General features: G+C 51.4%; 1 protein-coding gene across 10 annotated transcripts in view; it reads left to right on the forward strand.

The window, feature by feature from the left end:
* The window catches only part of PPFIA4 (PTPRF interacting protein alpha 4), a 168,106-nt gene that overhangs the window by 135,469 nt on the left and 4,703 nt on the right, over positions 1-27,934 (forward strand). For 6 of the 10 annotated variants that reach the window (XM_084610904.1, XM_084610912.1, XM_084610909.1 and 3 more), the window contains 9 exons: positions 566-766; positions 8,982-9,044; positions 10,170-10,196; positions 13,142-13,317; positions 16,654-16,751; positions 18,607-18,782; positions 19,263-19,331; positions 24,725-24,902; positions 27,423-27,517. In XM_084610904.1, coding sequence (XP_084467030.1) covers positions 566-766; positions 8,982-9,044; positions 10,170-10,196; positions 13,142-13,317; positions 16,654-16,751; positions 18,607-18,782; positions 19,263-19,331; positions 24,725-24,902; positions 27,423-27,481 — 1,047 coding nt within the window. In that variant the 3' untranslated portion in view covers positions 27,482-27,517. The remainder of the gene's footprint in view (positions 1-565; positions 767-8,981; positions 9,045-10,169; positions 10,197-13,141; positions 13,318-16,653; positions 16,752-18,606; positions 18,783-19,262; positions 19,332-24,724; positions 24,903-27,422; positions 27,518-27,934) is intronic. The other 4 variants (XM_084610911.1, XM_084610905.1, XM_084610908.1 and 1 more) reach the window with 3 other exon arrangements.

A 27,934-nucleotide genomic window follows, 5' to 3' on the forward strand; every position in this document is an offset into this window, starting at 1 on the left:
CTGAGTACCCCCAGGGGTATGCGTACCCCTGGTTGAGAACCACTGTCCTAGAGTATCAGGAGCATAGAACGACTCCAGCTCTATGCTGATGGAGCCAGGCTCCTTAGCCTGTCATTGCAATGGGAATTGTCTGGGGATATGTGGACATAGCTTTAATGAAATGATTCAAAAAGATCAATCATAGAAGCATAGAATATCAGTGTTGGAAGGGACCTCAGGAGGTCATCTAGTCCAACCCCCTGCTCAACGCAGGACCAATCTCCAATTTTTGCCCCAGATCCCTAAATGGCCCCCTCAAGGATTGAACTCACAACCCTGGGTTTAGCAGGCCAGTGCTCAAACCACTGAGCTGAACCCTCAGTCTCGGCGGTTGTGTCCCTTGTTAGCACGTGTGTGTCTAGGTGGAGATGGGCACATAGAATATCAGGGTTGGAAGGGACCTCTGGAGGCCATCTAGTCCAACTCCCTGCCCAGAGCAGGACCAATCCCAACTAAATCATCCCAGCCAGGGCTTTGTCAAGCCTGACCTTGATATGAAACCCTCTGCTTTCCTCTGTGTTGCCAGCTGTGGGTGGGCATGCCCGCCTGGTATGTTGCAGCCTGCAGAGCCAACGTGAAGAGCGGTGCCATCATGTCTGCCTTGTCCGATACAGAGATCCAGAGAGAGATCGGCATCAGCAACCCCCTTCACCGGCTGAAATTGCGTCTGGCCATTCAGGAAATGGTGTCGTTAACAAGTCCTTCGGCTCCGCCCACCTCGAGGACGGTAAGTGCTTCACGGCTGCAGAGATTCTTGTATATAACATGGCGGAGACCCTGACCCTGTTTATGGGGTGCCATCCATCCTCCTGTCAGAGAAAGACGATATGGAGGACAGTGTACCCTGCCAGCTTTTCCAAAGGAAAAAGCAGTTTTTCTTCCATATTTGATACCAGAGATGATCCAGTGGAGCCGGCTGTGAAGGGAGCAGAGTTTCATTTTTCTTGCTCACTTGCAGGTGAGCAGGAATTCACAAGACCATTGCTTCAGCTTGAAACAGCCTGACGATGGGAGTGGGAGCTATAACAGACTGCTTCCTCCCAGTGAAAGATAAAGTGGTTTGTGCTAATCATAGAATCGTAGACTATCGGTGTTGGAAGGGACCTCAGGAGGTTACCCCCTGCTCAAAGCAGGACCAATCCCCAACTAAATCATCCCAGCCAGGGCTTTGTCAAGCCTGACCTTAAAAACCTCACAGGTTCCACCACCTCCCTAGGAAACCCATTCCAATGCTTCACCACCCTCCTAGTGAATGTCATCTTCTCACTGGATCTGCTGTTTGGATTTCATTCAGCCTCTGAAAAGCTGAAGTACTAGAAGTCTGGGAATCTACGTTCAAGCAGTGCTCATGTTCCAGGATGAATTAATGCTTTGTAAGGAACATATATGCCTTGCCATGTTGCAACAAACTGTCTGGTCCATCCAGTATCCTGTCTCCATCTCCGGTCAATGCCAGAAGCTTCAGAGGAAGACCTAAAACCCTCATGATGTACCTGGCCAATTGCCCGATACTTTCCATAAGGGTGAAATTCCTTCCTGATCCAGGCCTCCTGACCTCTGGAATATGAGGAATGATATATGCTTCAGCCTACGTAGTGTAACAGTGGTGCTATTCTTGCTCCTTTGTTGACTTTGTTTTGTGCTACTTAGGTGTGTGCATGCCCAGCGCACCAGAGCCGGAGAACTTTGCCCAGCAGTGCCCAAAGGGGCGGCACTCACGCTTCGTGCCCCGGGCAGGGCAGCACCACTCCAGCCCCCTCAGTTCCTTCTCACCGGGTGTGGCTACAGTCAGAGCTCCATGCGATGTTTCACCCCCTGCTCATTGGTCTGTTTTTGAGAATTTTTTTCTTACGTATAGCCGTTCGTAGTACCTCTGGGTAAGTTTATGTTAGTTCAGTTATAGTGGCTGTCTACTCTCTCACCAGGGTTCAACCACTGTCTGTCCTGTGGGGCGGCCATCCCCAGCAGTGACCCCCACACGAGGTGAGAGGTGCGCCATCTGCAAGTCATTCACAAAGAGAACTTGGGCGATGAGACTCATAGAATCATAGAATACCAGGGTTGGAAGGGACCTCAGGAGGTCATCTAGTCCAACCCCCTGCTCAAAGCAGGACCAATCCCCAACTAAATCATCCCAGCCAGGGCTTTGTCAAGCAGCGCCTTAAAAACCTCTAAGGATGGAGATTCCACCACCTCCCTAGGGAACCCATTCCAGTGCTTCACCACCCTTGTAGTGAAATAATGTTTCCTAATATCCAAACTAGACCTCCCGCACTGCCACTTGAGACCATGGCTCCTTGTTCTGTCATCTGCCACAACTGAGAACAGCTGAGCTCCATCCTCTTTGGAACCCCCTTCAGGTAGTTGAAGGCTGCTATCAAATCCCCCCTCACTCTTCTCTTCTGCAGACTAAACAAGCCCAATTCCCTCAGCCTCTCCTCGTAAGTCATGTGCCCCAGCCCCCTAATCATTTTCATTGCCCTCTCCTAGACTCTCCAATTTGTCCACATCCTTTCGGTAGTGGGGGGCCGAAAACTGGATGCAGTACTCCAGATGTGGCCTCTCCAGTGCCGAACAGAGGGAAATAATCACTTCCCTCAATCTGGTGGCAATGCTCCTACTAATGCAGCCCAATATGCCGTGAGCCTTCTTGGCAACACAGGCATATGGTTGACTCATATCCAGCTTCTCATCCGTTGTAATTCCCAGGTCCTTTTCAACAGAACTGCCACTTAGCCAGTCGGTCCCTAGTCTGTAGCAGTGCGTGGGATTCTTCCGTCCTAAGTGCAGGACTCTGCCCTTGTCCTTGCTGAACCTCATCAGATTTCTTTTGGCCCAATCCTCTAACTTGTCTAGGTCCCTCTGTATCATATCCCTACCCTCCAGCATATCTACCTCTCTCCCCATCTTAGTGTAATCCGTGAATTTGCTGAGGGTGCAGTCCACACCATCCTCCAGATCATTAATGAAGATGTTGAATAAAACCGGCCCCAGGACCAACCCTCTGGGGCACTCCACTTGATAACGGCTGCCAGCTAGAAATTGGGCCATTGATCACTACCCATTGAATCTGACAATATAGCCAGCTTTCTGTCCACCTTATAGTCCATTCAAGCAATCCACACTTTTTTAACTTGCTGGATAGAGTACTGTGGGAGACCGTACCAAAAGCTTTGCTAAGGTCAAGGTATATCACGTCCACCGCTTTCCCCATATCCAGAGAGCCAGTTATCTCCTCATAGAAAGCAATCAGGTTGGTCAGGCATGACTTGCCCTTGGTGAATCCATGTTGACTGTTCCTGATCACTTTCCCCTCTTCCAGGTGCTTCAAAATGGATTCCTTGAGGACCTGCTCCATGATTTTTCCAGGGACTGAGGTGAAGCTGGCCAGTCTGTAGTTCTCCTTTTTCCTTTTTTAAAAGATGGGCACTATATTTTCCTTTTTCCAATCTTCTGGGACCTCCCCTGATCACCATGAGTTCTCAGAGATAATGGCCAATGGCTCTGCAATCACATCCGCCAGCTCCCTCAGCACCCTCAGATGCATTGCATCCAGCCCCATGGACTTGTGCATGTCCAGCTTTTCTAAATCGTCCTTAACCTGTTCTTTCACCACTGAGGGCTGCTCACCTCCTCCCCATACTCTGGGAGCTGACCTTGTCTGTGAAGACCGAGGCAAAAAAAGCATTGAGTACTTCAGCTTTTTCCACATCCTCTGTCACTAGGTTGCCTCCTAATTCAGTAAGGGGACCACACTTTCCCTGACCACTTTCTTGTTGCTAACATACCTGTAGAAACCCTTCTTGTTACCCTTCACATCCCTTGCTAGCTGCAGCTCCAATTTTGCTTTGGTCTTCCTGATTTCACTGCTGCATGCTCAAGCAATATTTTTATAGTCCTCCCTAGTCATCTGTCCAAGTTTCCGCTTCTTATAAGGTCACCAAAGATTTCTCCGTTAAGCCAAGCTGGTCGCCTGCTATATTTGCTATTCTTTCTGCACGTCAGGATGGTTTGTTCCTGCGCCCTCAGTAAGGATTCTTTAAAATACAGCCAGCTCTCCTGGACTCCTTTTCCCCTTATATTAGCCTCCCAGGGGATCCTACCCATCAGTTCCCTGAAGGAATCAAAGTCTGGTTTTCTGAAGTCCAGGATCCGTATCCTACTGCTCTCCTTTCTTCATTTTGTCAGGGTCCTGAACTCGACCATCTCATGGTCACTGCTGCCCAGGTTGTCACCCACTTCTACTTCCGCTACCAATTCTTCCCTGTTAGTGAGCAGCAGGTCAAGAGGATGACGGCCCCTAGTTGGTTCCTCCGGCACTTGCTCCAGGAAGTTGTCCCCAACTCTCTCCAAAAACTTCCTGGATTATCAGTGCACTGTTGTATTGCTCTCCCAGCAGATGTCAGGGCGATTGAAGTCCCCCATGAGAACCAGGGACTGTGCTCTGGAAACTTCTGTTAGTTGTCCAAAGAAAGCCTCGTCTACCTCATCCCCCTGGTCTGGTGGTCTGTAGCAGACGCCCACCACGACATCACCCTTGTTGCTCTCGCCTCTAAACTTAACCCAAAGACTCTCAACAGGCTTTTCTCCAGTTTCTTCCTGGAGCTCTGAGCAATCCTACTCTCCCTTACATACAGTGCAACTCCCCCATCTTTTCTCCCCCGCCTGTCCTTCATGAACAGTTGACACCCATCCATGAGAATGCTTCAGTCATCTGAGTTACCCCACCAAGTCTCTGTTGTTCCAATCACATTATAGTTCCTTGACTGTGCCAGGACTTCCAATTCTTTCTGCTTCTTTCCCAGGCTTCTTTTGTTCGTGTACAGGCACCTAAGCTAGCCGATTGCCCTGCTTTCTCAGTATGAATCAGGAGGCCTCCCCTGTTGCACCCTCCTCCCGGTATCCCACTTCCCCACTTACCTCAGGGCTTAGGTCTCCATCCTCCAGTGAACCTAGTTTAAAGCCCTCCTCACTAGGTTAGCAAGGCCGCTTCCAAAGATGCTCTTCCCTCTCTTCGTTAGGTGCATCCCATCTCTTCCTAGCAATCCTCCTTCCTGGAACAACATCCCATGGTCGAAGAATCCAAAGCCCTCTCTCCGACACCACCTGTGTAACCATTTACCTCCACAATTCGATGGTCCCTACCTGGGCCTTTTCCTTCAACAGGGAGGATGGACGAGAACACGACTTGTACCTCAAACTCCTTTATCCTTCTTCCCAGAGCCACATAGTCTGCAGTGACCCACTGAAGGCCCACGTGGAGAAGTAGGAAGGGCTAGTGGTCTGAGGGCTTGATCAGTCTCGGCAAATGCTCCATCACATCCTGAATTCTAGCTCCAGGCAAGCAGCACACTTCTCGAGTTTCCCAATCTGGACTGCAGATGGATGACTCCGTCCCACTTAGGAGGGAGTCCCCGACCACCACCACCCGTCTCCTCCTCTTGGGAGTGGTGGTCATGGAACCCCCATCCCTAGGACAATGCATCCCATGCCTTCTGGTCGATGGGGTCTCCTTCTGATCCCTTCCCTCAGATAACTCTTCCAAACCATTCTCCACTGCAGTACCTGTGCAGAGAGCCTGAAAACAATTTCGCACCTCTATCTGTGTTGGGGGGCACACAGGTTCTCCTCTTTCTTCTTCTGGAGGTCACATGCTGCCAATTTTCTTCCCCGTTCTGCGCTTCCCTCTCTGATTCTTCAGCATGCTGTGCCCGCAGTACCAAATGCTGACTTCCATCCAGAAAGTCTTCGTTTTCTCTGACGCAACGCAGGGTTGACACTTGGGTCTCTAGTCCTTTAACCTTCTCTTCCAATACAGAGACCAGCTTGCGCTTCGTACAGACGAAGTCACTTCTACCCTCTGGGAGAAAGACCAACATGGCACATCCTGGGCAGGTCACAACAGCTGATGGGTCACTATCCCTATTGTCTTCCTTCTAAGAGCGTCTTCAGATGTTGTATTTACTGCTCACAGAAGCCTGAAAGGCAAAAACTCTGCGGGAACTCCCCTCAGGCGAACTCCCAGGCTAACTCCTTCCAGTCAACCACTCAAGGCCCACCTGGAACGAAGCACTCCCAATTCACACTTTTCAAACCAACAACCACCCAGTTAAATAGTCACCCTGTTGGAGCAGGCCATGAGGCTCGCTTCGGCATCGCGGCCTCGCCTGATCGGCAGTCGCATTCGGAGCCAGCAAGCGATGCCGCCCCGCACTCGGGCATTGATGTTTCCCACAAGAGGAAGAGAGGTCGTTCTCCCTCCTTTGGTACGGTGAGGAAAAGGTCCTGTAAAATGAGCTGGGACCATTCCAGGGCTCAGGAAGACTCCTCTTCTTCTTCCAAGAGGAGCGCTGACCGGCACCGTACTCCCTCTGGCACACAGGATGGAGCAGGTCTGTCTAACTGCTCCCCAGTACCATGCCGAGAGTCCCTACCATCAATCCCAGTTCCTCCACTCCACTCATGAGGCATCCATTGAGTCCGGTACCAATTAACATCAGCACCAGCACTGACTGTCTCCATGCCAACAGCTACCTGGTGGCATCTGACCTGCTTTGCCTCTCAGTCCTGGATTCTCCACTTGTTCCGGAGTTCTCTGATGCCATGGTTTCTACCGCCTCATCCCAACTCTGCCCTTGGCACGTCACAGAGCCGCCAGGTTCATCAGCACCAGAGCTCGTACCACCCGGGCCTCAGACTGTGGAGCATCTTTGGTACGCCCTTAGCCTAGGTACCAGCACCTCTTCTGGTACCATGTGGGTGTGCCTCACTCAGGGCCACTGGTACCAATCCCCCATTCCTCTTCAGCACTGATGCTGCCCCCGTATGGGGCTTCAGATGTCTGACTATTTGTTTTCCCTGTCAACGCTGGCTCCCCTGTTGTCACTAGAGACCCTCTGGGACTCCCCATTATCCAGGTCAGGGTCATCTTCTCCCTCGTCATCAAACAGACACCAGAGATTGCCTGCGGATCACCATTGGTACCGAGATTGGCATCTGTACTGCAGTCAAGACGGGGCTCTTGGCCTAGTGCCTACTGGCCACCAATGCTTTATCCAGATGCCCAGTGGCCTCTTTAGACTCCTTGGGATGTTCCTCGGTCCCTAAGGTCCCGCTCTTCGACGCGCTCCAGAGTGAGATCACCAGTCCCGATGGTGGCTCCCTCGGTCAAACCATCTCAGCGGCCGGTGACTGCTGAGCCCATCCTCCTGGACTCGGGTTATTCCAACCAGATCTTACGGCGCCAGAACAGGACCTGTTGCTGATGCAGTGAACTGCCTTGGTCGACTCTCCCCTGCCGGAATCTTCCCCTCCCTCGGGACCCAAGGCCTTTCAGGTGTATCAGGACCTCCGGAGGTAGATGGGTGCCACCTCGGGCAGGCTTCCCTCAGGAGAATACGCATAAGCTGCTGTCTGATGGCCAGGTTTTATTTTCAGAAAAGAAGACGAAACTCTGCACTCTTTTAAAGACCCCCCCGCCCCCTGAGCTACTTTACGTTCTTTGGGAGTATACACCCCGGCCATGAAGAGATGCCACTGTGGCGGTCAGTAGCTGCAGCAGCCATGTCTTCTACTTAGGTGACTCCCGAGCGGTGTGCATGGGAGGTAGAGCTCGGAGTCTGTTTAAACAAGGGCTGCAGGATTGCCTTCCCCAAGTTTGCATCTGATTTGGGCGCAGCAGTGATTGGTAGATGCATGCCCAGAGGACCAAGTGGCAGCCCTGCCAATGTCCAATATCGGGATGTCACTTAGAAATGTCATCTACTCGAAGAAGTAAAAACACTCACCTACCTGTACCTGTTGTTCTTCAAGGTGTGATGCGGACGTGTATTCCACGGCCCACCCTCCGTCCCCTCTGCATCGGAGTCTGTGCTTATGACATTTGGTGCAAAGGAACTGAGAGGGTCAGGGTGGTGCTGGCCTTCTGTGGCCAGGGGAGGGGCTGAGTGCTGTCCTGTGGGTACTGCGAGGCAAAGTTCTCCGACTCGAGTGCTCTGGGAACGCACACATCTAAGTAGCAGACACATCTGCATCACATCTCAAAGAACAACAGTTACGAGTAGAGACTAACAAATTTATTTGCCGCATCAGCTTTCGTGAGCTACGGCTCACTTCATCGGATGCAAGCTTATGCTCAAATAAATTGGTTAGTCTCTAAGGTGCCACAAGTCCTCCTTTTCTTTTTGCGAATACAGACTAACCCAGCTGCTACTCTGTAACCAGTTACAAGTAGGTAACCATCTTTTCCTCGCACTGGTATTCCGGAGCAACAAATTCCACTAATTAAATACGCACTGTGTGAAATACTACTGCATTTTATCCATTTTAAATGTGCTCTTTGTTCTTGGAATGGGGTGGCTGGGCGCACCCTTCTCAGCACGGCTCATCGTTCTGTCCTGTCACACGTCTTGTCTCTTTTACTAAGGTAAGGAGTCCTAGGTAAATTTCATGGAAGCTGAAAGTGTGTTTCTTGACAAGAATGCGAGGAATCCACCAGTGTCCTTTCGATTTAGATAAACAGAACCAGATTCTGATCTCAATCTGGTGTAAATGAGCAGTAATTCCTGGTGTGAAACCAGTGGGAGAGAAGAATCCAACCATAAAGCCTGTATGTGTGTCATTGTAATCCACTGTAGAACCTGAAATACCGTTTCTAGTTGAACTTGCTTCACTAAGAATTTTGACAGGTTTCAGAGTAGCAGCCGTGTTCGTCTGTATTCGCAAAAAGAAAAGGAGGACTTGTGGCACCTTAGAGACTAACCAATTTATTTGAGCATAAGCTGCTGTAGCTCACGAAAGCTCATGCTCAAATAAATTGGTTAGTCTCTAAGGTGCCACAAGTCCCCCTTTTCTTTTTAAGAATTTTGAGCAGACCGCTGTGCTCCTGTTGTAACATGCTGTTGATCTTTCTCTGATTGACCTTTCTGACCTTTTCCCTCTAGTCCTCTGGAAATGTCTGGCTCACACACGAGGAGATGGAGAACATGGCAACTTCCACCAAAACGGTTAGTTTCTTGTCTAATCCCATCTCCCATCTGAACAGCATGTCAGTTACCAAGCTGAAGGCGTGTTTGTGCTGAAATCTCAGTCCAGTTGAATGGAAAGAGATCTGTATCTCATGCAGTCATAGCAAGGTGCCTTTTGGAAAATGGTTTGTGCATGCTTAGAAGCTGCTTTTCAGCTTTTAATAACTTGGCAGTTTCTACAGCTGCCTTTTTGTTCCCCCAAATAAGAAATATTTTCTCCTTTTTCAAGGTCCTGTTGGTTTTGCTGAGACCATGATGACTGTGTCTCTCTGTCCACCTGTAGTAAAAAAGAAAAAGACCCACTGAACTCAAGAAGGTTCAGAGAAACCAGCCCAGAATGTGAAATCCTGACACCCTCCCCCACCCCTGTCCCCAAAGTCATGGGCCAAACTTCCATTTATTTCAATGGGGCCAGGACTTTAGGGGTCTCAGTCTCTTTCTTAGTGGCCAGGTGTCCGCATCACAAAACCTGCCGTCACAAGGGATGTTAATCGGCCTGCGTTGGCCCTGCAGGTGTTGAGTATGGGTCACTGGCATAGTGTCCAGGTCAGGGATGGCGCAAGCTGGCCGGGCGATGCGGTGGAAGTTTGCACTGCCGCTGTCTGACTTGTGTCTGTACTTTGGGAAATGGAGGCTGTCAGCCTGGCATCTCTGCCCAGTGCTACACCCGCTTGTCACAACGAGCGTGTGCTCTAGAGGCGTCTGTGCCCGAAGTAAATGCTGGGGAGAACAGGACTCCTGGAGCGTAGCAGCACTGTTGATGGTATCCAGGGTGAACACCTGGCCGCATTGAAGCCAGTGGCAAAACTCCCTTTGATTCACGCAGGATCAGGATTGCACCAGGGCTCATTTGCAGTCTAGCTGAGAGACACATGTTCCTGAGTTGCATATGAAGTGAGCATTCCCATTTCCTGTCTGGCTGACTCAGGTCAGGACTCTCGCAAAGGACCCCGAGTCTCTCTCGTACCTTTCCTCTGACCGCAATGTATCACCTTTCAGATCTGTGTTCTGTTCTATTCATGTTCGAAGGGCGTGATCCCCCCGGGGCAGAGGTACTGACTTTACCTGTTGTTTTTGTTGACATGCTACATTTGTTACAATTAGGACACAGAGGAGGGCAGCTGGGCACAGGTGAGACCTCTATGTCATCTCTTTCCATGTCTGTTAGCTAGGCGAACCGGGGTCAGGAGCAGGGCCGTCGCCCAGAGAATCTCACACAACCCTCTTGCGAATTGAACGCCCTAGTGACACTGTGTGTGTCCAATCACATCACTCCGTTTCCACTCCCTCGGACAATTATTCAGCATTTAGCCCCGCCCTTTTGCCCCTTAAACCCTGCCCCCAAAGGGACGTCACTGGAAGGTCGGTGAAGGCAGCACAGAGAATGCTCAAAGGCAGGGGAAAAACACTTCTTCTTTTCTCTTGTGGTTTGTTGACTCTTCCTTTGTGTCATTGTATAGCGGGGATAGTGTTCCCGGGGCTGGAGCTTCATCTCTTAGCTCTCACCAACCAATAACATGTATTAGCCCGTACGCTCCCGCACCAGGAACATGGCCCTTTCATTGCTGGTTGCGGTGGAATGCCATGTTTCTTTTGACTCCCGTTTTAGCTGTCCCAGGAACTAACACAGCACACCATTTCTGGGTTTGTGTACTGCAGGTGACAGACTAGGCTGAGATTTGGCGTGTCAGGGCAGGGGCCTTCGCCATTTCCGAGGCATGAAAAATACATGGCTAAAAGCGCTGTGTGACTGTGTTAACTCTCAGCCCTGGGTTCCCTGCTGCCTGGAAATGGTTTTCTAAAATTGGGGACCCATGTCGAGTAAAAATGCTTGTGATCTCATCTCCCCATACATGGCATGCCCTGTGGTCACCGGTCATCGTCCATCCACTCCATAGTCTGTTAGTAAAGCTGGCAAATGGCTGGATGAATGAATGAGCTGGTTGGGCCCAAACCATTCCCCCAATCCCAGTTTCTGGGGAGCTCTGATTTTGAGACCAGATCTGGATTCCAGTTCTGATCATCTGGGCACCTCTAGAGCATGTTAGCCAGGACTTTCCTTCCCGGGACTTGGTAAAAACCATAGGGCAGGCAGTGTAGCAGTGTTCCAGCAGCGATGCAATCCCTCCTCTCTCCCCACCACCCTTAGTAACCTAGCCCCTCGCCTGTTCTGTTTGATCAGCCATGCCTGTCAAATGCATCACTGGCTTTGTAGCTAAAGACAAGACATCTCTGTTCTGTTCGGCGCGTGACTGTCCTTTGCAGGAGAAAAGAGGAAAGCCCTCCATTAGCAACAGTAATAAAGATCCTGAGAACAGCTGCAGCGCTGCACATCTGGCAGCATTGGCTGACCTCCTCATTCCCCCGGGAGGGAAGGAAATATCCATTTATAGAGGGGTGGGGGCAGGGAATGAAGAAATACTGAAGTGATGTCAAGCAAATTGCCTTTCCTGGTAGGAAGACAACACTGCCCCCCTCCCGGTATTGGAACAGGGTCTGTTTTAGGGATACGTAGAGGTGGGAGAGTGCTTCCTGCCAAGGATTAAAAAACAGGGGTTGATAAACCACGTGTAGTCCTCCAGGGCATACCCACCCATGTGAGTCCTGCTCACTTGCCGATGTGGTCGGAGTTAACGATAGTATCATTTGGGCCTGATCCTTGATTGCCCTGCACCTGGTGCAAAGTGGGTGCTGAACTGCTGTGTGGATGGGGTGGCATTTTAAACTGACTTGAGACTGGCTTCAGTAACCGCACCAGGGGGCAGGGCAGTGGAGCAGGAGGCCCTTTCTCTCCTCCTTCCTGATTTACATTTAACTGTCTACATTTCTGCCTTACTTCCAGAAGTGGGGCTTAAACCGGAGAAGTGCTGAGCAGTCCCCGGGCATCGGAGAATGCTGAGCCGCTGAGCTTTTCTCAGCAAATGTTCTACGAGTTGCCCTGTTACCAGCATAACATTTACATTATGAAATTTAAGTAGCAAAATATTGAGAGGGGAAAATTTTTGGCCCCTGGTTTTAATTTTGATTTATAGAACATCATTCATCCAACCATTGCAAAATGCCTTGCAAAAGTTAATTAAGCCTCACAACGTCTGTGTGAGATACTGTAGGCAAGTATCCAACTGGTTACACTTAATAAGAACAATGTAGCCCATGCCCACGCAACATGGCGCTCTGTCACCCTTTAATGGTGGCTGGGGCATATATAGAGGTTGAAGAGTTTGCTGCAGCTAGAATTAGTCAGGAATTTTTCGACAAAATATTTTTTTAATCTGAAAATGCCACTTTATCAAAACCTAACTGTTTGCAGGAAAGGGTGGATGCCACTGAATTTCCTGTTCTGAAAAACTAATTGGAAAAAAAAAGTTTTGAAATTGCTGGAACGTCTCGTTTTGACTTTTTAGAGAGGCACAAGTGCCATTTTTGTTTTGAAATTTAAGTTAATTTAAGGTTTAAAAAGTAAAAAAAAAATTAAACAGGTCAAAATTGAAACAAAATGTTTTGAGATTATCAGAACAAAGCGTTCAATAGACTCGATCTGAAAATTTTTTTGGATTTTTCAGTTTGTGGAAGTTTTCAAGACTTTAAATTTTTTGTCCCAGTTTGAGAGAGAGAATTTTCAGAGTCTCATGGGAAAGCCATTTCCTGCCCAACGCTAGCTTCAGCCTTGGCTAACAGAGCTGGGTCCCTTAGCTCAGACAAGGGAGGGTCATGCTTTGGGATCCAAGGGTCCCTTCTTCCATCAATCCATCCAGGGTTGGGGCATTTTATACTGGCTTTTCATCTGTATTTCTCTAATCTGTGACATGTCTGCTCAGACAGAGAAGCACTGACTCAAGTTATTAACTTATTAAAACACAATTTATTAGTAACTGGACAGACATTTGCCAAAGCAAAATTCCCAGTAAAACCAATTCAGCTGAAAATGACCCACCTTCTTCTAAATGCAAGAGCTTTGGAAAAAACATCTTGCACCAACATGTCCTAAAGTGCCACCAACGAGTCCCCTGGAAAGTTGTGTCTGCAGGGCTGCTGAGAGCCGGCATGTATGCACGCTTTTCCCTTTGCTTTCACAGACGCTGGCCTATGGGGACATGAACCATGAATGGATTGGGAATGAATGGCTGCCTAGTCTGGGGCTCCCGCAGTATCGCAGCTACTTCATGGAGTGTCTCGTTGATGCTCGGATGCTGGACCACCTGACTAAGAAAGATCTCAGAGTGCACCTAAAGATGGTCGACAGCTTCCATCGGTGAGCTGGGCTCCCTTGGAAGGTGTCAAGAGTATTAAGTCCCTTCCTGAGCAGTAAAGGAGAAGGTCTGTGGTCGGTCTTGTGATTTCAAGGGTTCCTAAGTGGGATTCTCCACAGATTTTAGCCAGATCCAGCTGGTGTGGCTGACCATGCTCAGACACCAGCTTTGGAGGAAGAATTATTCAGGTTCAAACTGGATGGTCTGGAACAACTTAGAAAGGCTGATGTTCTCCTTCATGAAATTCCCTGTGCAGATCCCCAGTGTAGGTGGTTGCGTGGCACAGAACCATTCAATCCAGGTCAACCACAAGGGGTGGAGCAATTTCTGACCCAGGAGTAGAACATCCCAAAGCACAAAGGTAAAAGGCCTCCCCCTGCTCATCTGTCTGTCCCTCCCTTTGTTCACCTTCTGGAGCAGTCATGGAAGCAGCTCATCCATTTCTCTGACGTTGCATTGGAGGGGCGGGGGGGGGGGGGGTTTAAGAACACTGGGGTCGTGGTTGGGGTTATTAGTGTCAGCTGTCGAGTGAACTAGAGTTTGCTATCACTGCTGCAATGGGATCAGCTTGCAGGCCACATGAGAGGAGATCCTGAAGCCCTGGAGGATTGAGAGGCTTTGTGAGACAGCCAGTTGTCCATAATGGATCGTTACATCCAGTGCCCAAGGGGCCTCGGTGAGGGCCTCTCTTCTGGTGGCTGGTGCATCTTTTGCTCTCCGAGTAACGAGTGAATGTGGTGCCCTCAAATTGGCTCACTTCTCCCAACCCACAGCCCTTTGCAGAGCCAGGCAATCCCCTCAGGGGATCCACCTCCCCAAAGCCCCTGAGTCATGAGAAGCTAACTTGAATCTGAATCTGCAGCCCATGGATCCATCAGCAGATGGCTCCGTCCCGGAGATGTACAGTCTAGCACCACGAGGTGTCAAGGCCTCAGCCAGCTGTGGGGAAACAGTAAAAGCAAAGCAGGCTCTTGAGTGGAGCTGAGGCAAAGAGCCAGGACTAGACAGGCAGAGCTGGTCTCTGCTCCCCAGGAGGGGATCCAGGTCGGGCACAAACCCAGACAGCTTCCTTCCTCTGCTCCCATCTCTTAGTGAAGCACTATTTAAGGGATGGTCACACTTGCACTGTGAACCCTTGAGGTTAAATGCAGGTCCAGGTCCCTGGGCTCAGCCAGGTGATGCCTGGCGCAGTCTGGGAGGAGGGTTGAAGGGGGCTGACTGTGAGGCCATTGGACAGCAAGCCAGTACCAAGGGGCACCTCGGAACAGCGCCGGAGCCAGAGTCCCAGTGCCAAAAGGACTGACTGCTCGTTGTCCCCTGGGAACAGCTGCCAGTGTCTGTCCCTAGCAAGTGTGAGCTGGACGTGCTTCTCTCGATTCTGGAACCCGGCCAGCTCCCAGAGGGCCGTCTCCATATTTCTGTTTGGTTTGTGCTCCTTGGCGTCCCCCTGGAGATTGCTTCTTCGGGCGGGGATCTGCAGGGGGTTTCTCCAGACACAGAAGAGATTCCTGAATCTTTTGGCTTTACATCCACATGACCCCTCCCTCCCTCTCGTTGGAGCCTTTGTAGAGATCTCAGTGAGGCAGGGAGCCTTTCAGACCTGGGGTTTGGACCGCTCCGATCCCTATGCAATACACACATGTATAGACGACTTGCAGCTGCTCTGTAGCTCACCAGCCAATGCTGGTCCCTCCTCCTGTTTGGAGCTGCAGAAAATCCTAGCTCCTAGGAGGTGATCTTCTGACTCCTACCCAATCACGCTTCTGAGTCCCCCGCCCCGTTCCAGCATCCCTCCCTGCCTCACAAAGTCAGACAGAGCGTGACGGCCAGCGCATCGCGAAGAATGCAGCCCGTTTCCTTTACAAAGACACCGCTGAAATGAAGCCTCTGTTCAGCTCAAGGGGGGACTGCATCCTGCTGCAGCTGTTCCTTCAGCCCAGGAGGTCAGTGATTTCACTGAGGGAAGCAGGGGGACTCCCAGCCTGGAATGGCTTTCCAGATCTGTCCCCTGGTCTGTGCGGTGCGTCCTGCTTTGCTTTGCAAGCCGTACTCCACTCTGCGTGGATCGGCAGCGGCCAGACCTGCCTGTGGCATTCCTCCCTCTGCCCTCCCCGAGCACGTCACCAGGGGGTTGCTACCGCGGGCAGAGCACCGGTGCCCGGGGAGCCGGAGAAGAGCTCCAGGGCCTTGCACCTGGGCGTAAGAGGTTGCATATGGGTCCCAAAGGCTTCACTGGGGACCTGCAGCTGGGGTGCCCTGGTAGGAGCTTAACCACAAGTGTGTTGGGAGCAGGACGCACAGGGCGCATCACCCCTCCCCCACGTGGGGGCTGTCACAGTGCCGGCCTGGCTCCCTTCGTGCACCGCTGAGGGTGAGGAGGAGGCAAGGCCATGACCTCCCCTCCCTAACGCCAGCCTGTTATGGCATGTGGGGGCAGGACAGTGTGCTGCAGCCCCTGACGGTGTGTCACAAGGGGCGTGCTCCCCGACCCATTGAGGCACTGTGGGAGGAATTCTTGCTCTCTGGGGCTGCATTCCCCCTGGTCGGCCCCCTGGGGTGCAGCTCTGCAGTGCGCTGACTGAGAGCTGGATCGCATCCCCTGCTCCCAGGAATGGAAGTTGGGTGCATGGTGGGTCTTCAGAAAGTCCCACCGCAACTTCCTCAGCAAGGACAGTACGACATCTCTCGATCCTTGCCGGTGACTGGAATGCAGGTTCCTGGGCCCTGTGCAGCATCGGGACTGATCGCAGAGCTCCCTGGCACTTCCAGAACCCCCACTCCAGCTAGCAACCCGGAAGCCCGAGGCTCTCGAATTCCCGGGCAAGAGAGTTCTGACCTGTCAAAGGGGCTGTGGGTCGGTGAGTTTGGATCCATGCCCTCCCGTGCAGGTAGAATGGGTGGAGGCTGAATGCCCCAGTACAGCTGATCGTGCATATGAATACAGGACTGAATGGCACAGACACATCCCAGCCTAGGGACAGCAAACCCCTAGGCCCAGATCCAAAGTATTTAGGTTCCTAAGTGCCATTAAAATCAATGGCTGTTAGGTGCCTACATACCTTTAAGGATCTGGGCTCTAGAGCTGGCCCTGTCGAGTACCAGGGACCCTGGCAGGTGAGCTAGCTGGAAGGGTTTCTCTCAGTGCTGATGTCTTTGACCTTCTCCACTATGGTGTTCTTGGGTTGAGAGTTTCCCTCTAGGGAGTGTCGATAATAAGACTCAACCGTTTCTAAGAGCATCCCTCCGCCGAGTTGTGAACCTTGCTGAGAAGCAAACGCCTCCCTCTCTTGTCTTAGTGTATCCTATCCTGAGCGTTGAGTGATGTGTTGTTTTCCCAGCACCAGCCTACAGTATGGCATCATGTGCCTGAAGAGGTTAAATTATGACCGCAAGGAGCTTCAGAGGAGGCGAGAGGAAAGCCAGCACGAAATCAAAGGTCAGTAACCATTTAAAAGAGCTGTTTGCGTCTCAGGGGAAATGACAGCAGAAGAGACCCCGCCGCCTTCTATTTCCATTTCGGTTTTTAATACAAAAGGCAACACTTCCCAACCAATGTCATACAGTCACTAGCCCTTCCCCCCTCTAAATATCGAGGAAATTGGCTTTTCACATATTCATGGAGTAGCTGCAGGCAAATTGTGACTTATTAATAAGTTCTGCTCACTACAGAATACTTGCTTGGAAGCAAAGTCATTTCTACGGGCTCCTTCTCGGTCCCCTTTGAAGTCCTGATCCTGTTTGTCAGATCACGTTCGTTTGAACCAACACGGGATTCTGACGGCAGGCGGGAGATGAATGGCAAGAGCAGAGAAACCCTGAGGATCTAAAGAGCCCCCGCTAGCAGCTCTATTGCAATTGGACTCAAATGAAGAATTGGTTGAACTTAACTGGAGAGCCCACTTGATGACAGCATTTGACTTAAAGACTGTCTGCCCTGAAAGTGAATTTAGTTTCCACAGAGAATTGGAGGTTTCTGTGTCAAGTGGGTCAGTATTTTCAACTCTCTTGAACAGAACTGGGAAAATTAAACTATTGTGATCACCACTGAGAGATCTCAAGTAGGTAATATAATATGCACCAATATTCCTGCTTGCATCAGCGGATCTACCCAGGCTTATAGATAGCAAGGTAAATATATCATTTAAACAAAAAAAGGGTGAAATCCTGACCCTGTTGAAGTTGGGGTTGGGACGGGGAAGTTGCCAGGTTTTCAGCCAGAGAACTTGACTCTCTGAGTAGCATTGTTTCTAATCTGAGTGGGGTTTCCAACTGCTCCCCAAGCACCTGCACCTCTCTGCTTTCACTGCTAAAGACGGCGGGCTGGAATTGTACAGGGAGGTCACAGTACACCATGTGCAGAGAATCACAGAAGATTAGGGTTGGAAGAGACCTCAGGAGGTCACCTAGTCCAACCCCCTGCTCAAAGCAGGACCAACCCCAACTAAATCAGCCCAGCCAGGGCTTTGTCAAGCCTGACCTTACAAACCTCTAAGGCTGGAGATTCCACCACCTCCCGAGTTAACCCATTCCAATACTTCACTATGTCACATGGCAATGTCAGAGGGAGAGAAATCTGGTCACTGCAGCCTCTTGGTGATAGCAGACGGTCTCACCGCTGCCTCGTGATGCGAGACCCAAAGACACATACAATGTGTTGATCGTGTCTCTAGCAGAGGTAGATGGGGAGTAGAGACGGGGAATTAAATGGGCAAGATGCAGAGAGACAGCGTCAGGGCAGCTCCTTCGGGGACCAGGATCTTGTGGGGGGAGATGGAGAGATGCAAGGAGCCTGTGGTATGTGCAATAGGATTGGCCAGCAGAACCTGCAGGGTGTGCACCCTCCTAGTATAAGTGTCTATTGCTTAGGTTCTCTCTTTATCTATCCTCCCTTATCAGGATAACAACAGTAAAGGTCCCAGGAGTAATCCACTCAATTTCCTTCCTGGTTTGGGTTTTTTTTGTAAACGTCAGTGAGAATACGATCACAGCACCTGAGCTGCTACTGGTCGATGGGCAGGAGGGATAGTGGCCCCAGGGCCAGGCCTAGCCAAACCCCTTCGTTTCGTCTGAGAAGACAGGTGATCAGCTTCCTCTGTAGCTCCTGGCAATGTGGCTACTCCAATAAGCTGTGAGGAAATATATATACCGGCAACACACTGTGTTCTGTCATATTGTCACCCTGCCACGGGGACAGGCAGGGATCAAGGCTCAGCAGGGATCAAGAGATTCCTGAAAATTGATCTAACTCAAGGTTTGGTATGTACTGACTGTCTGACCCTGCTGTCTTCCAGATGTTTTGGTCTGGACCAATGATCAGGTCATTCACTGGATCCAGTCCATTGGGCTTAGGGAGTATGCAAATAACCTCATCGAGAGTGGAGTCCATGGAGCACTCCTAGCTTTGGATGAAAATTTTGACCATAATAGTCTGGCACTTGTCCTACAAATACCCACGCAGAATACCCAGGTAAGGAGAACATTTCCACCATGGGCTTGCCAGAGATTATTGCATATTATCCGTCTGTCTATCTGTCTCCATTCTCTCATCCGCTTAAGTATTTCTAAGGCATCCATCTCCTTGGTGTCGAGGTGGTGGTGTGTACTCCTTGGGGTTTCACAGAACATGGAGAGAGAGTCATCCAAAATACTCTGCCTTGAAAATGCAATGGTTTTCCTCCTGACTGGACTCTGCCATTCCCATTGATACTGGAGGATTTGATATTGTTCTCACCGTGTCAAGGATCTGTTTTAGAGTAGCAAGATCCAGCCAGCCAGCTTCAGCTCTGTGTGTCACAAGGCAGCCCAGCAGCGTTTGGAGGGACCTGTCCTTTCCTCACAGCTGCTGCACTGGTAGTTGGATCTGTCCGAGCGCATGACGATCCTATGTTAGTGTCAGTCATTCCCCAGGGACAGGGTGTTACTGTTACTCATTTGATCTTATTTTCAGGCACGGCAGGTGATGGAGAGAGAATTCAACAATCTGCTTGCCTTGGGCACGGACAGAAGGCTGGACGATGTGAGTACAAAGTACTATCTTGTGACTGAGTCGTGCTGGGTATTTGAAAAGATGAGGGTCCCTGCTGTAGGATGAGAAATAGACAACACGGCAGCGGGTTGGAGGGGAGACGACAGCTAGGTTGCCCTTGTAAGCATTGATTTTGTCACCCCCTATGGGAGAGGACTTCAATGCTCAAACCCCTGCACGGCCTGAACGACCTTGGTTACACTCTGGGGGGGTGTGCTGGTCGAGGAAATGGATATACAGAGCCATGGGCATGGATGGCTGCTCACAAGCAGCGGGGAGGATCCATTTCTGCCCTAGGAAAACCGGCATGTTTTGTAAGGTACCAAGGCTCTGGCGTTATTTCTGTAGGCACAGGTGTCAGCACCAGCCGCACCTTGGCTCTTCGCTTTGTTAAAGGCTCACCAATTAGCAAGTGTACAGGTTGTGGGGTCAGCCCTCTAGGGAAAGCGGGGGGAGCAGTAAGACTTGAATAATTTTAGCCTGTACTAGCCATAGCCCTGTGCTGTTGGGGACGGTCTGGCATTCAGGAATAGACTTGATGGAATCTAATGGGTCTTTTCAGCCTTCATTTTCTGTGGGCCAAATCCCAAGAGGCTGACTACGCTGGCTCTCCTCTGGTTTTAGAGCAGAATTAGCTTTAGTGTTATCTTTTACTGGCCATCTAAGGCTGGTAGGAGCCAGGTGGCTGCAGAAGCTGGCTAACAAGGGGCTCAGCTGTAAGTGTGTTTCTGATGTTCTGTAATTTGAAGAGGTTTCCACGCTGAGTCTGCCCGTTCGCTCCCTGACGTGTAACTTTGTACCTATTGTGAGTCACTGTCCCAGCTGGTTCATGTACCATGATCAGTGTATGATTCTGTCAATAAATACAAACTTGTGTTCAAAGAATGTGCAAGGTCTCTTTAAATGCTGCAGGTCTGGTGACGTTCTGGGGCAGCGGCAGTCGCTCTGAAGATCTCTCTAACATGCAAGGCAAAAACTGACACACATTTCTACTGGGGGTGGGAGGGGACCAAGAACTAGTTGGACGTCAGCGACACAGTGCTGGAGATTTTGTTTCCATCCTGTGCCCGGCGTCATGCAGCACCAGCTGCTCTCCAGGCCAGGCTGAGCGTTGTACTCGGACACAGGATGTCACCGTGCTACCAGTGCTGCCTGAATTCTCCGTGCTCGGGATGGGACCGGAGGCTGGTGACCGAGTGGGGCACTTTCCGAGTTCAGAAGTTTGAGCCATCAAGCCTCGTGGCGCGTGACGAAATCCCACCAAGTCTGTCAGCCACTCACTGCCTGCACGGTGTCCCTTTCTATCCGCCGGTAGGCTAGGGTGGTGCATCGTAACGCTTTGCACGTCCGCCAACGCGTTCGATTTTCAGGACGTTAATTACTGCTCATAACATTTGAGAGAGGCAGGTGGGTCACTGTCGTTATCACAGGCATGCAGCCCCTGGGTCTCTTTGCACTTTCTCTTTCTGTTCTTGGCAGTGAGGGCCAGATTTTCCAAAGATCTCAGCACCCAACATGCCCCCCTCCCCCTCCCGCCCCTTGCTGAGCCCTTCTGAAAATCTGACTGCTTATATAGGTGCCTCAATGGGAGAGAGACTGTCCTAAAAATTTTGGTCTCGGCCTCCTCTGCTTTAATCAGTGATGAAAAAGCAAAGCAGCAGCTTTCAAGCAGTGGCTCAGGTGGAACCCAGAGACATCCAGTATGGACTGGCCTGATCAGCCTATCTGCTGCCTCAGGACAGGTGAGGATGTAGCTGGATGCGGAGTCTGTTTAAGAAAATCTCACAGTCTGCGAGAGCTGGCTGGTCCTGTGGGGTTGGCTCATCCTTGCATCTCGCTGCTTCCATCAGGGTGTGTGCCCTGCATTGCAGTGAAGACAATTGAAAGCGCAGGAGTTCTTTGCCAGCGCGGCTCATCGAGCCAGCATTCACTGCAGAGATGTTACGGAATCCCGAACGGCCGCGGGGATGGGAACAGGCAATTGCAAATGTGAGGGAGGTGGCCGTGAGACTGTCTCCTCAAAGAGGTGACCTCCACCCCTTACGGAACAGCCTGAAAATGCCGATCTCTTGGTACACACCAATTGCCAGACGTTTCTCAGGCTCTTACTGAGGGAGCAGCCCTGCCGTGGCAAAGTGCTGCCCTTATGGGCAAGAGTTGGTACCATCTCCTTGTAGCAAACACTTGTATTTGGAGCAGCGCAGTTGTGTGAATTGGGCATATTCCCCCATGAGAACAATATATGTCCCCACTGGCTTTGGAAGGGATCTAGGCGGGTCTGTCCTTCCCACCAGCAGGGTGGTGGAGTTACAAGGTTCCTAGTAAATTACACAAAGTGGCTGCTTGTTCCCAAGAAACAGCTGGAACATATGGGGTATCCTGCTAGGGATGGGTCAGCTGGAAGTCTTCCTCCACAGAAAGTGAGCCGCGCCATGGCCGTGGCAGGAAGGGTACGGCACAGCAAGGACTGGGCGGCAGACTTGAGATATGATAGCCACAGTAGCAGCCCCAGCACCTCCACCACAGGCACCCTCAGTGATTATCCTCATTTATTATTTGTATTATGGTAGCGCCGAGGAGCCCCAGCCATGGACCAGAACCCCACTGTGCTAGGCACTGTACAGACACCCAACAGAAAGATAGCCCCTGCCCCACAGAGCTGACAGTCTAAGTAAGTCACAGCCATTTGGCACTGCACCTGTTTGACAGATGACTTCCAAGGTGACCAGGCTTAGCGGCAGCCCAGGGACAATGGGAAATCGTCTATGTATTTATGTAGATTGATATGGAATAAAAAAAGCAGGCATCCCTCCGCTCCGGGAAGATTTCTGGAGGCACAGATGGCCGTCGGGTGCTTAACTCTCAAAGTCAAGGGGAGTTAGGTGTCTAAATGCAATCTGTGCTTTTGAAAATCAGCCCTTCGGTGACCAGGATGTAACTTAAAACCCCAATATGAAAAGCCCACGCCATTATAAACGAACATCCACCGTTCTAGCCAGCGACCAGGCACACCGAGAGCTGGAACAAGCCTCTCTCTCCAGCAGCTCGCCGCCGCACTGGCCCCTCCATTTCACGTGCTCAGGAAAAGGCGCACGCTTCGGCACGCTCCGTCCCTGAAGCCGAGATTACAGTTAGCACCAAGACATGCAGGCCGGGATGGGAGCCCATGCTCAGGGGACTTGGTCCCTTCAGGGAACTCGCCTGGCCAGCCCTACCTTAGAAATGGGCATGGGCCTGTCTGGGCTTTGGGCCTCCACTACCCTGACAGACCAGAGCTGGGTCTGATTTAAGACCGTCAGGTCCCATGTTCTACCTCATTAAGCTGGGAAGGACAAGCCTTACCCGTATGCCAGGAAGCCCTCAAACAGTTTCTGTGGTGTCAGGGGCCTGAGCAGCCCCTCTGGAACCAGGTTCCTCAGCTTTCCCCACACAGCATCCTAAAGCCACCTACTTTTGCCTCATGCCATCCCCTTTCCCAGAGCCCTTTATACAAAAACCGGATAATAAGTGCAGGTCCCTCACTGCCAAGGCCAGTCTCTTTACTGAGTAGCTACAGTATGAAGTCATTGCTTAGCTTTGGACAAGCCTTTCGTGCGCCAGCAACCGCCAATGGGAGAGTGAATCAGAAGCGTGGAAGGGACCAACGTGACACAAACAAGTCAACAGGTGGTTACAAAAATTAAATTAGAGCCAGCCCCTGTGGAAAATTTCGGTTTTTCGGGGAAAATTTGAATACCGAAATATTTGGATTTGGAAATGCTGCAGTGCCCCATGGAGCGGAATGGAGACATGAGGCAACTCCACTGCAATTCCCATGAGGCACTGCGGCACCAGAGCCAAATAAAAATGTTTCCGTTTTCAGAGGAATTGTTTCAGTTTTGAGGCGTTGAGTTTTTCAGCTGAAATTCAGATGTTTCCACGGAGAGCAGACACTTGTTGCAAAAAAAACCAATCACCCAGTTTTTCATCAAAAAACGGTTTTGACGTCAAATTTTTGACCAGGCCTACATCTGTGCTATTTCAAGTTAATTAACTCTTAGTGGCAATCCCAGTGCAGGATGGACAAACCTCCTAGGGCAACGAGACCTGAGAGAAAAGAAGCCCCGGTATCTGGGTAGGTTCTTTGGACAGAAAGGGCCTTGTTGGCGTGGATGCCAGCTGCATAGACCTTTGCCCTTGCACGTTCTTTGTGCCCAGTGCCGCATGAGAGCGTGTGAATTCTGTGACACCCATCATTGTACAAGCACATCTGTACTCCCTGATGGAGGGAGATACATGCGAGGGGATGTGAGGGAATGATCACTGGGAGATAAGCCGCTGACTTCCACACCTGGTTCAATTGTCTCTCTCTTGTCCATGGCGGTAGCTGCTTGGGAAAGTCAAACCCTCATGAGCTTATAGCGTTAGGACATGTCTACATGAGGAAATTGGCTGGCTAGAAGAGGTATTCTGGAATAGCGCCACATGTGGATTCTCTGTTTTGGAATAAAAGGGATTTTATTCCAGGATAATTACTCCACTATGGAAGTACATTAAATTAAACTGAATTAAGGGCTTGCCTACGTGAAAAATTAATTTTTAAAGTGGATTAGTTCAATCACACTAACCCCTATGTGGATGCTCTCATTCAGAATTAAAGTGACCTTAATTCTCTTTCATTTAATTCAGTTCCAAGGCCACTTTACTTCTGAATGAGAGTGTCCACAGAGAGGTTTAATGCCATTAACTAATGTACTTTTAAAAGTTAATTAGGATTCACTTTTCTGAGTGTCCCTGTTTGTGTAGGCAATCCCTAAAACCACTTTTATTCTGCGTGGGAGTGTCCACATGGGCTTGATCATGTTTAAATTCACATGTTTAATTAATCTGGAATAATTTTCCTTGTAGACAAACCCTTTGTTGTCCAGGAGTCATGGCTGGGCCGGGTTGGTGTCACACGCCGCCACGTGGCAGTTTGTGGCCCTTTCGTTCCGCGTGGCTGAGCCCACGGGGATGGTCGTTCACCTGCCCCATGAGGGGGCCATTCAGTTTGGGCTAGTGACAGGGAAGGGCCAGCCGGCCGGAGAACCTCCCAGGGGGCTGTGAATGGAGGATGCGGGGGAAGCGGGTGCCACTGACGGAAGGGCGGTGGCGTTACCTGAGCTGCATGGCTGAGCCCTCCCCGTCATCTCGTCCGTCCCCCCCCGCCGTGCCGCAGGGGTGTCTGAGTCCATCTCTGGTGCTGCAGGCAGTGTCTGATCCTCCCCCCCATACACACACACACTGTCCCACCGGCGTGCGTCACCCCGTTCACACACCGCCCCCCGCCAGCCCCGACTGGTGTGAGAGCCCGCTGTTCCCGGTGCTGCTGGCTGTGAAAGGCGTAACCAGCCGTTCCCTTGCAGGGTGAGGACAAGGCCTTCCGGCGAACCCCGTCCTGGAGAAAGCGCTTTCGCCCTCGAGACGTTCACAGCATCGACATGCTCAGCGGCTCGGCCGAGACGCTCCCCGCCGGATTCCGAGCCACCGCCTTGGTGCCCTTGCCACCCCCCTCAGCCCCGCTGAAGAAAATGCCACCAGAAGGTAGGACATGGGCCCTCCAGCCCCAGCTCCCCAGGGGCTTCTTTGCAGAGCAGACGCCTCTCAAACCAGCATCTGCTGTCCTGGGCGAGCAGTTAGCATCATGCTCTAGTGCCTGGTGAGCCAGAAGTCATTGCCCCAGTGATTCTCCAGGGTGAAAGCTGGCCTCCAAAATGGAAATCCAGCCTAAGGGAGTCTGAGAGGGGAGCTAGTCATAGTTGGGCTAAACTTGGAGACTAGGCTGAGATACAGAGAGAATAAATCCTTCAGATCCATGAGAAGTAGGAGGCCCTGGGGCCACGTCCGGGGGAAAAGGGGGCAATCAAGGAGGATGAGGAGATTGCAGAGAAGCGAAATGATGATTGCACATCTGCACCCACCATGGAGGGTGCTGGGGGAACACCTCCTAGGCAGTGAATGGGAGGCCGCGCAGTCTCTTCCCTGAGCACCTTAATGAAAGGGCAAAGTGGAGGTGAAACACCAAGCTCCCTAGCTGTCTGTCTGTCACCATAACATCAAAACATAAGTCACCAGGGCCAGACATCCCCAGGAAGCCTGGCTGAGCCACAGAGCTACAATCAAAGCTCTGACGTATCCATTAGCCCGGCTGCTGTCCGAGAGAGACAGAGGGGGACAGTGCGGCACCTCTCTGTATCCCATTTTCTGTTCACTCCACGTTGCTGCTATTTCTAGTTTTCAGTTCAGCGTCGACGTCCCTGCTGCTGACGCCCAGGTCCCGGGTGGCATCAGGGGCTATTTGCCGTAGGGCAGTAGCAGGTCCCACAGCATCAGCAGCGTTTCATTGATTCGTAGACACGAAGGTCAGAAAGGACCATTCTGATCATCCACTCTGAGCTCCCGCATCACACAGGCCAGAGAGCTTCCCCCCGGGATTCCAGCATCCAGCCCGTCCATTTCAGGTGACAGAACTGGGAGAGATGGCACCCAATCCCCAGGGCCCATCCTAACTCTGTTCTCTCCTCTGGATTGCGAAGCTGTGGTCAGCCGGAAGCTTAGAGCAGGCGAGCAATGATCCACTCTCCCCTGGTTACTCTTTGGGGATGGCTAGACTGCAATCGCGGACTGCCACTGCGGCTCCGGTGGACCTAGATGCGCGAGCATTGACCTAGCTAGCTCCAGAACCGGAAGCAGCAAAGCCGTGGCAGCGAGCACTTCGCGGCACGGAGCGGCTGGCCCATGCTGCAGCACTCCATCAAAGCTAGCTCGGGCGTGTCTGCTCGAGCTGCCGTCGTGTCCTGGGACTGAAGCCTGGACGTACGCTGAGCCCCGCCTCCCAAGCAGGGTGCCCCTGTTGCCATTCCCAGCTATTCCAAAATCGTGAGTCGGCCCCCTTCAGCCCCCCGAAAAGCAGGAGATTGGCCTAAAAAGTCACAAGGTTGATTTAAAAAAAAAAGAAAAGAAAAGAAAAGAAAAAGAAAAGGCCATTGGGCTCGTTGCCTTTGACGTCTGGTTTCTGAGCCTTTGGGCTGCGCTCACACACCCGAGCAGAGGCGCCGAGTTTGTAATCTGCTGGGGGCGGGAGGGGTGTTCTGCCCGCTGGCCCCTTCCCTGCTCCACTCCCCAATGTCCCGCCCTGCTTCTTCCCACCCCGGCCCCACCTGTTCCCGCCCCCGCCCCGCTTCTTCCACACCCAGTGCCGCCCCCTCCCCTGAACGTGCTGCACCCTCGCTCCTCCCCCCAGCACCTCCTGATGCCTCGAAACAGCTGCCTGTGGCAGGCGGGAGGCGCTGGGAGGGAGCGGGAGGCACTGATCGGCGGCTGCCAGTGGGTGCCAGTGGGAGAGGCGTTGATAGGGGGCTGCCAGTGAGTGCTCAGTATCCACCATTTTTTTCCCCATGGGTGCTCCAGCCCCGGTGCCTATACATCCAAGCATTTCTCCTCAACCACGTGGGCTAGAAACTTACTTAGGAGTCGCAGAGCCTCTTACCTAATCACGGGACTCCAGGAGTTGGGGCTTTCAGAAAACCACCTAGTAGTGGTAGACTCCGGATAAGATTGCGAGAGTTGGTGACACAGGAATGCACCCTGCAGGGGGAATAAAGCCCAAGAGAAGCATTCCTCAGGGCAGGCTTCACAAAGGAGAAAATGAGATGATGTCCCAAGAGGTGGAATAGTTCAAACATCCTGGGTCAGATTCAGAGAAGAGTCTACACAAGCACAGGGAAGGCTGAAGGGAATCTGAGCTGGTGTAACGTACTCCTTCCCCCCTCCAAGTAGGAGTTACACCAAATCAGTCTGCTTCTGGCCTCCCTGTGACATCGCCGGGGAACTTGCTCTCGTTGTGTGACAGCAATGCACGCACCCTACTGTACAGAACCAGCCACTCATTTAGGCTTATTAACTGAAATAATGCAGTCCTTTCAAGTCCAAACAACTAACTCCTGTCCCTTCCGAATAACAGCCCAGCTGGAGCCATGTCCGTGGGCAGCTGAGAGTTAATTCTGAGCTAGGCCCGGGCACCCCTAATCGCATGCTTTGTGTTTTACTCTGACCGGCTTGCAGTTGGTGCATCTGGGCCGCAAAGATTGGAGACCTCCACAGTTCGAACGTATTCCTGCTGAGGGTCATTCTCTAAGGGGAATCAGCCCAGACTGTGGGTAAGTTTAAGGAAGACCAAGGTACAGTAGCTGAAATGGCAATAATCCAAGCAGCCGCCAGGGGGTCTACTCGTCGAGCCCAAGGAAAGACCCAGTACAGCCTTCTACTGCTGGATTCCTCTCGCTGGCATGGCTATGCCTCTGTCCTCCTCTCCGCCTCTCTCCCCGGGAAGGAGCTCTGAGCCAGCTCACCTAGAGATGTTCCAGAGGAGATGAGGTCATTAGCATATCAACGGGGTTTCCTGATTTCCCCAGGACTTTCCTTTGGAGCTTCAGAAGTAAACAGCTTCTCATTGTTATTGCAGGGCTTAAAGACCCCGGTTGGGGATCCCTTGCTGCACTAGGCCCCGTAGATACAAATGCTGCAAAGGCAGCCCATGGCCCAGAGAGCTCGTAGTCTGGTATTCACAGAGGATA

The sequence above is a fragment of the Lepidochelys olivacea genome (genome assembly GCF_965140295.1).
Source record: "Lepidochelys olivacea isolate rLepOli2 genome assembly, chromosome: 21".
Taxonomy (NCBI): domain Eukaryota; kingdom Metazoa; phylum Chordata; order Testudines; family Cheloniidae; genus Lepidochelys; species Lepidochelys olivacea.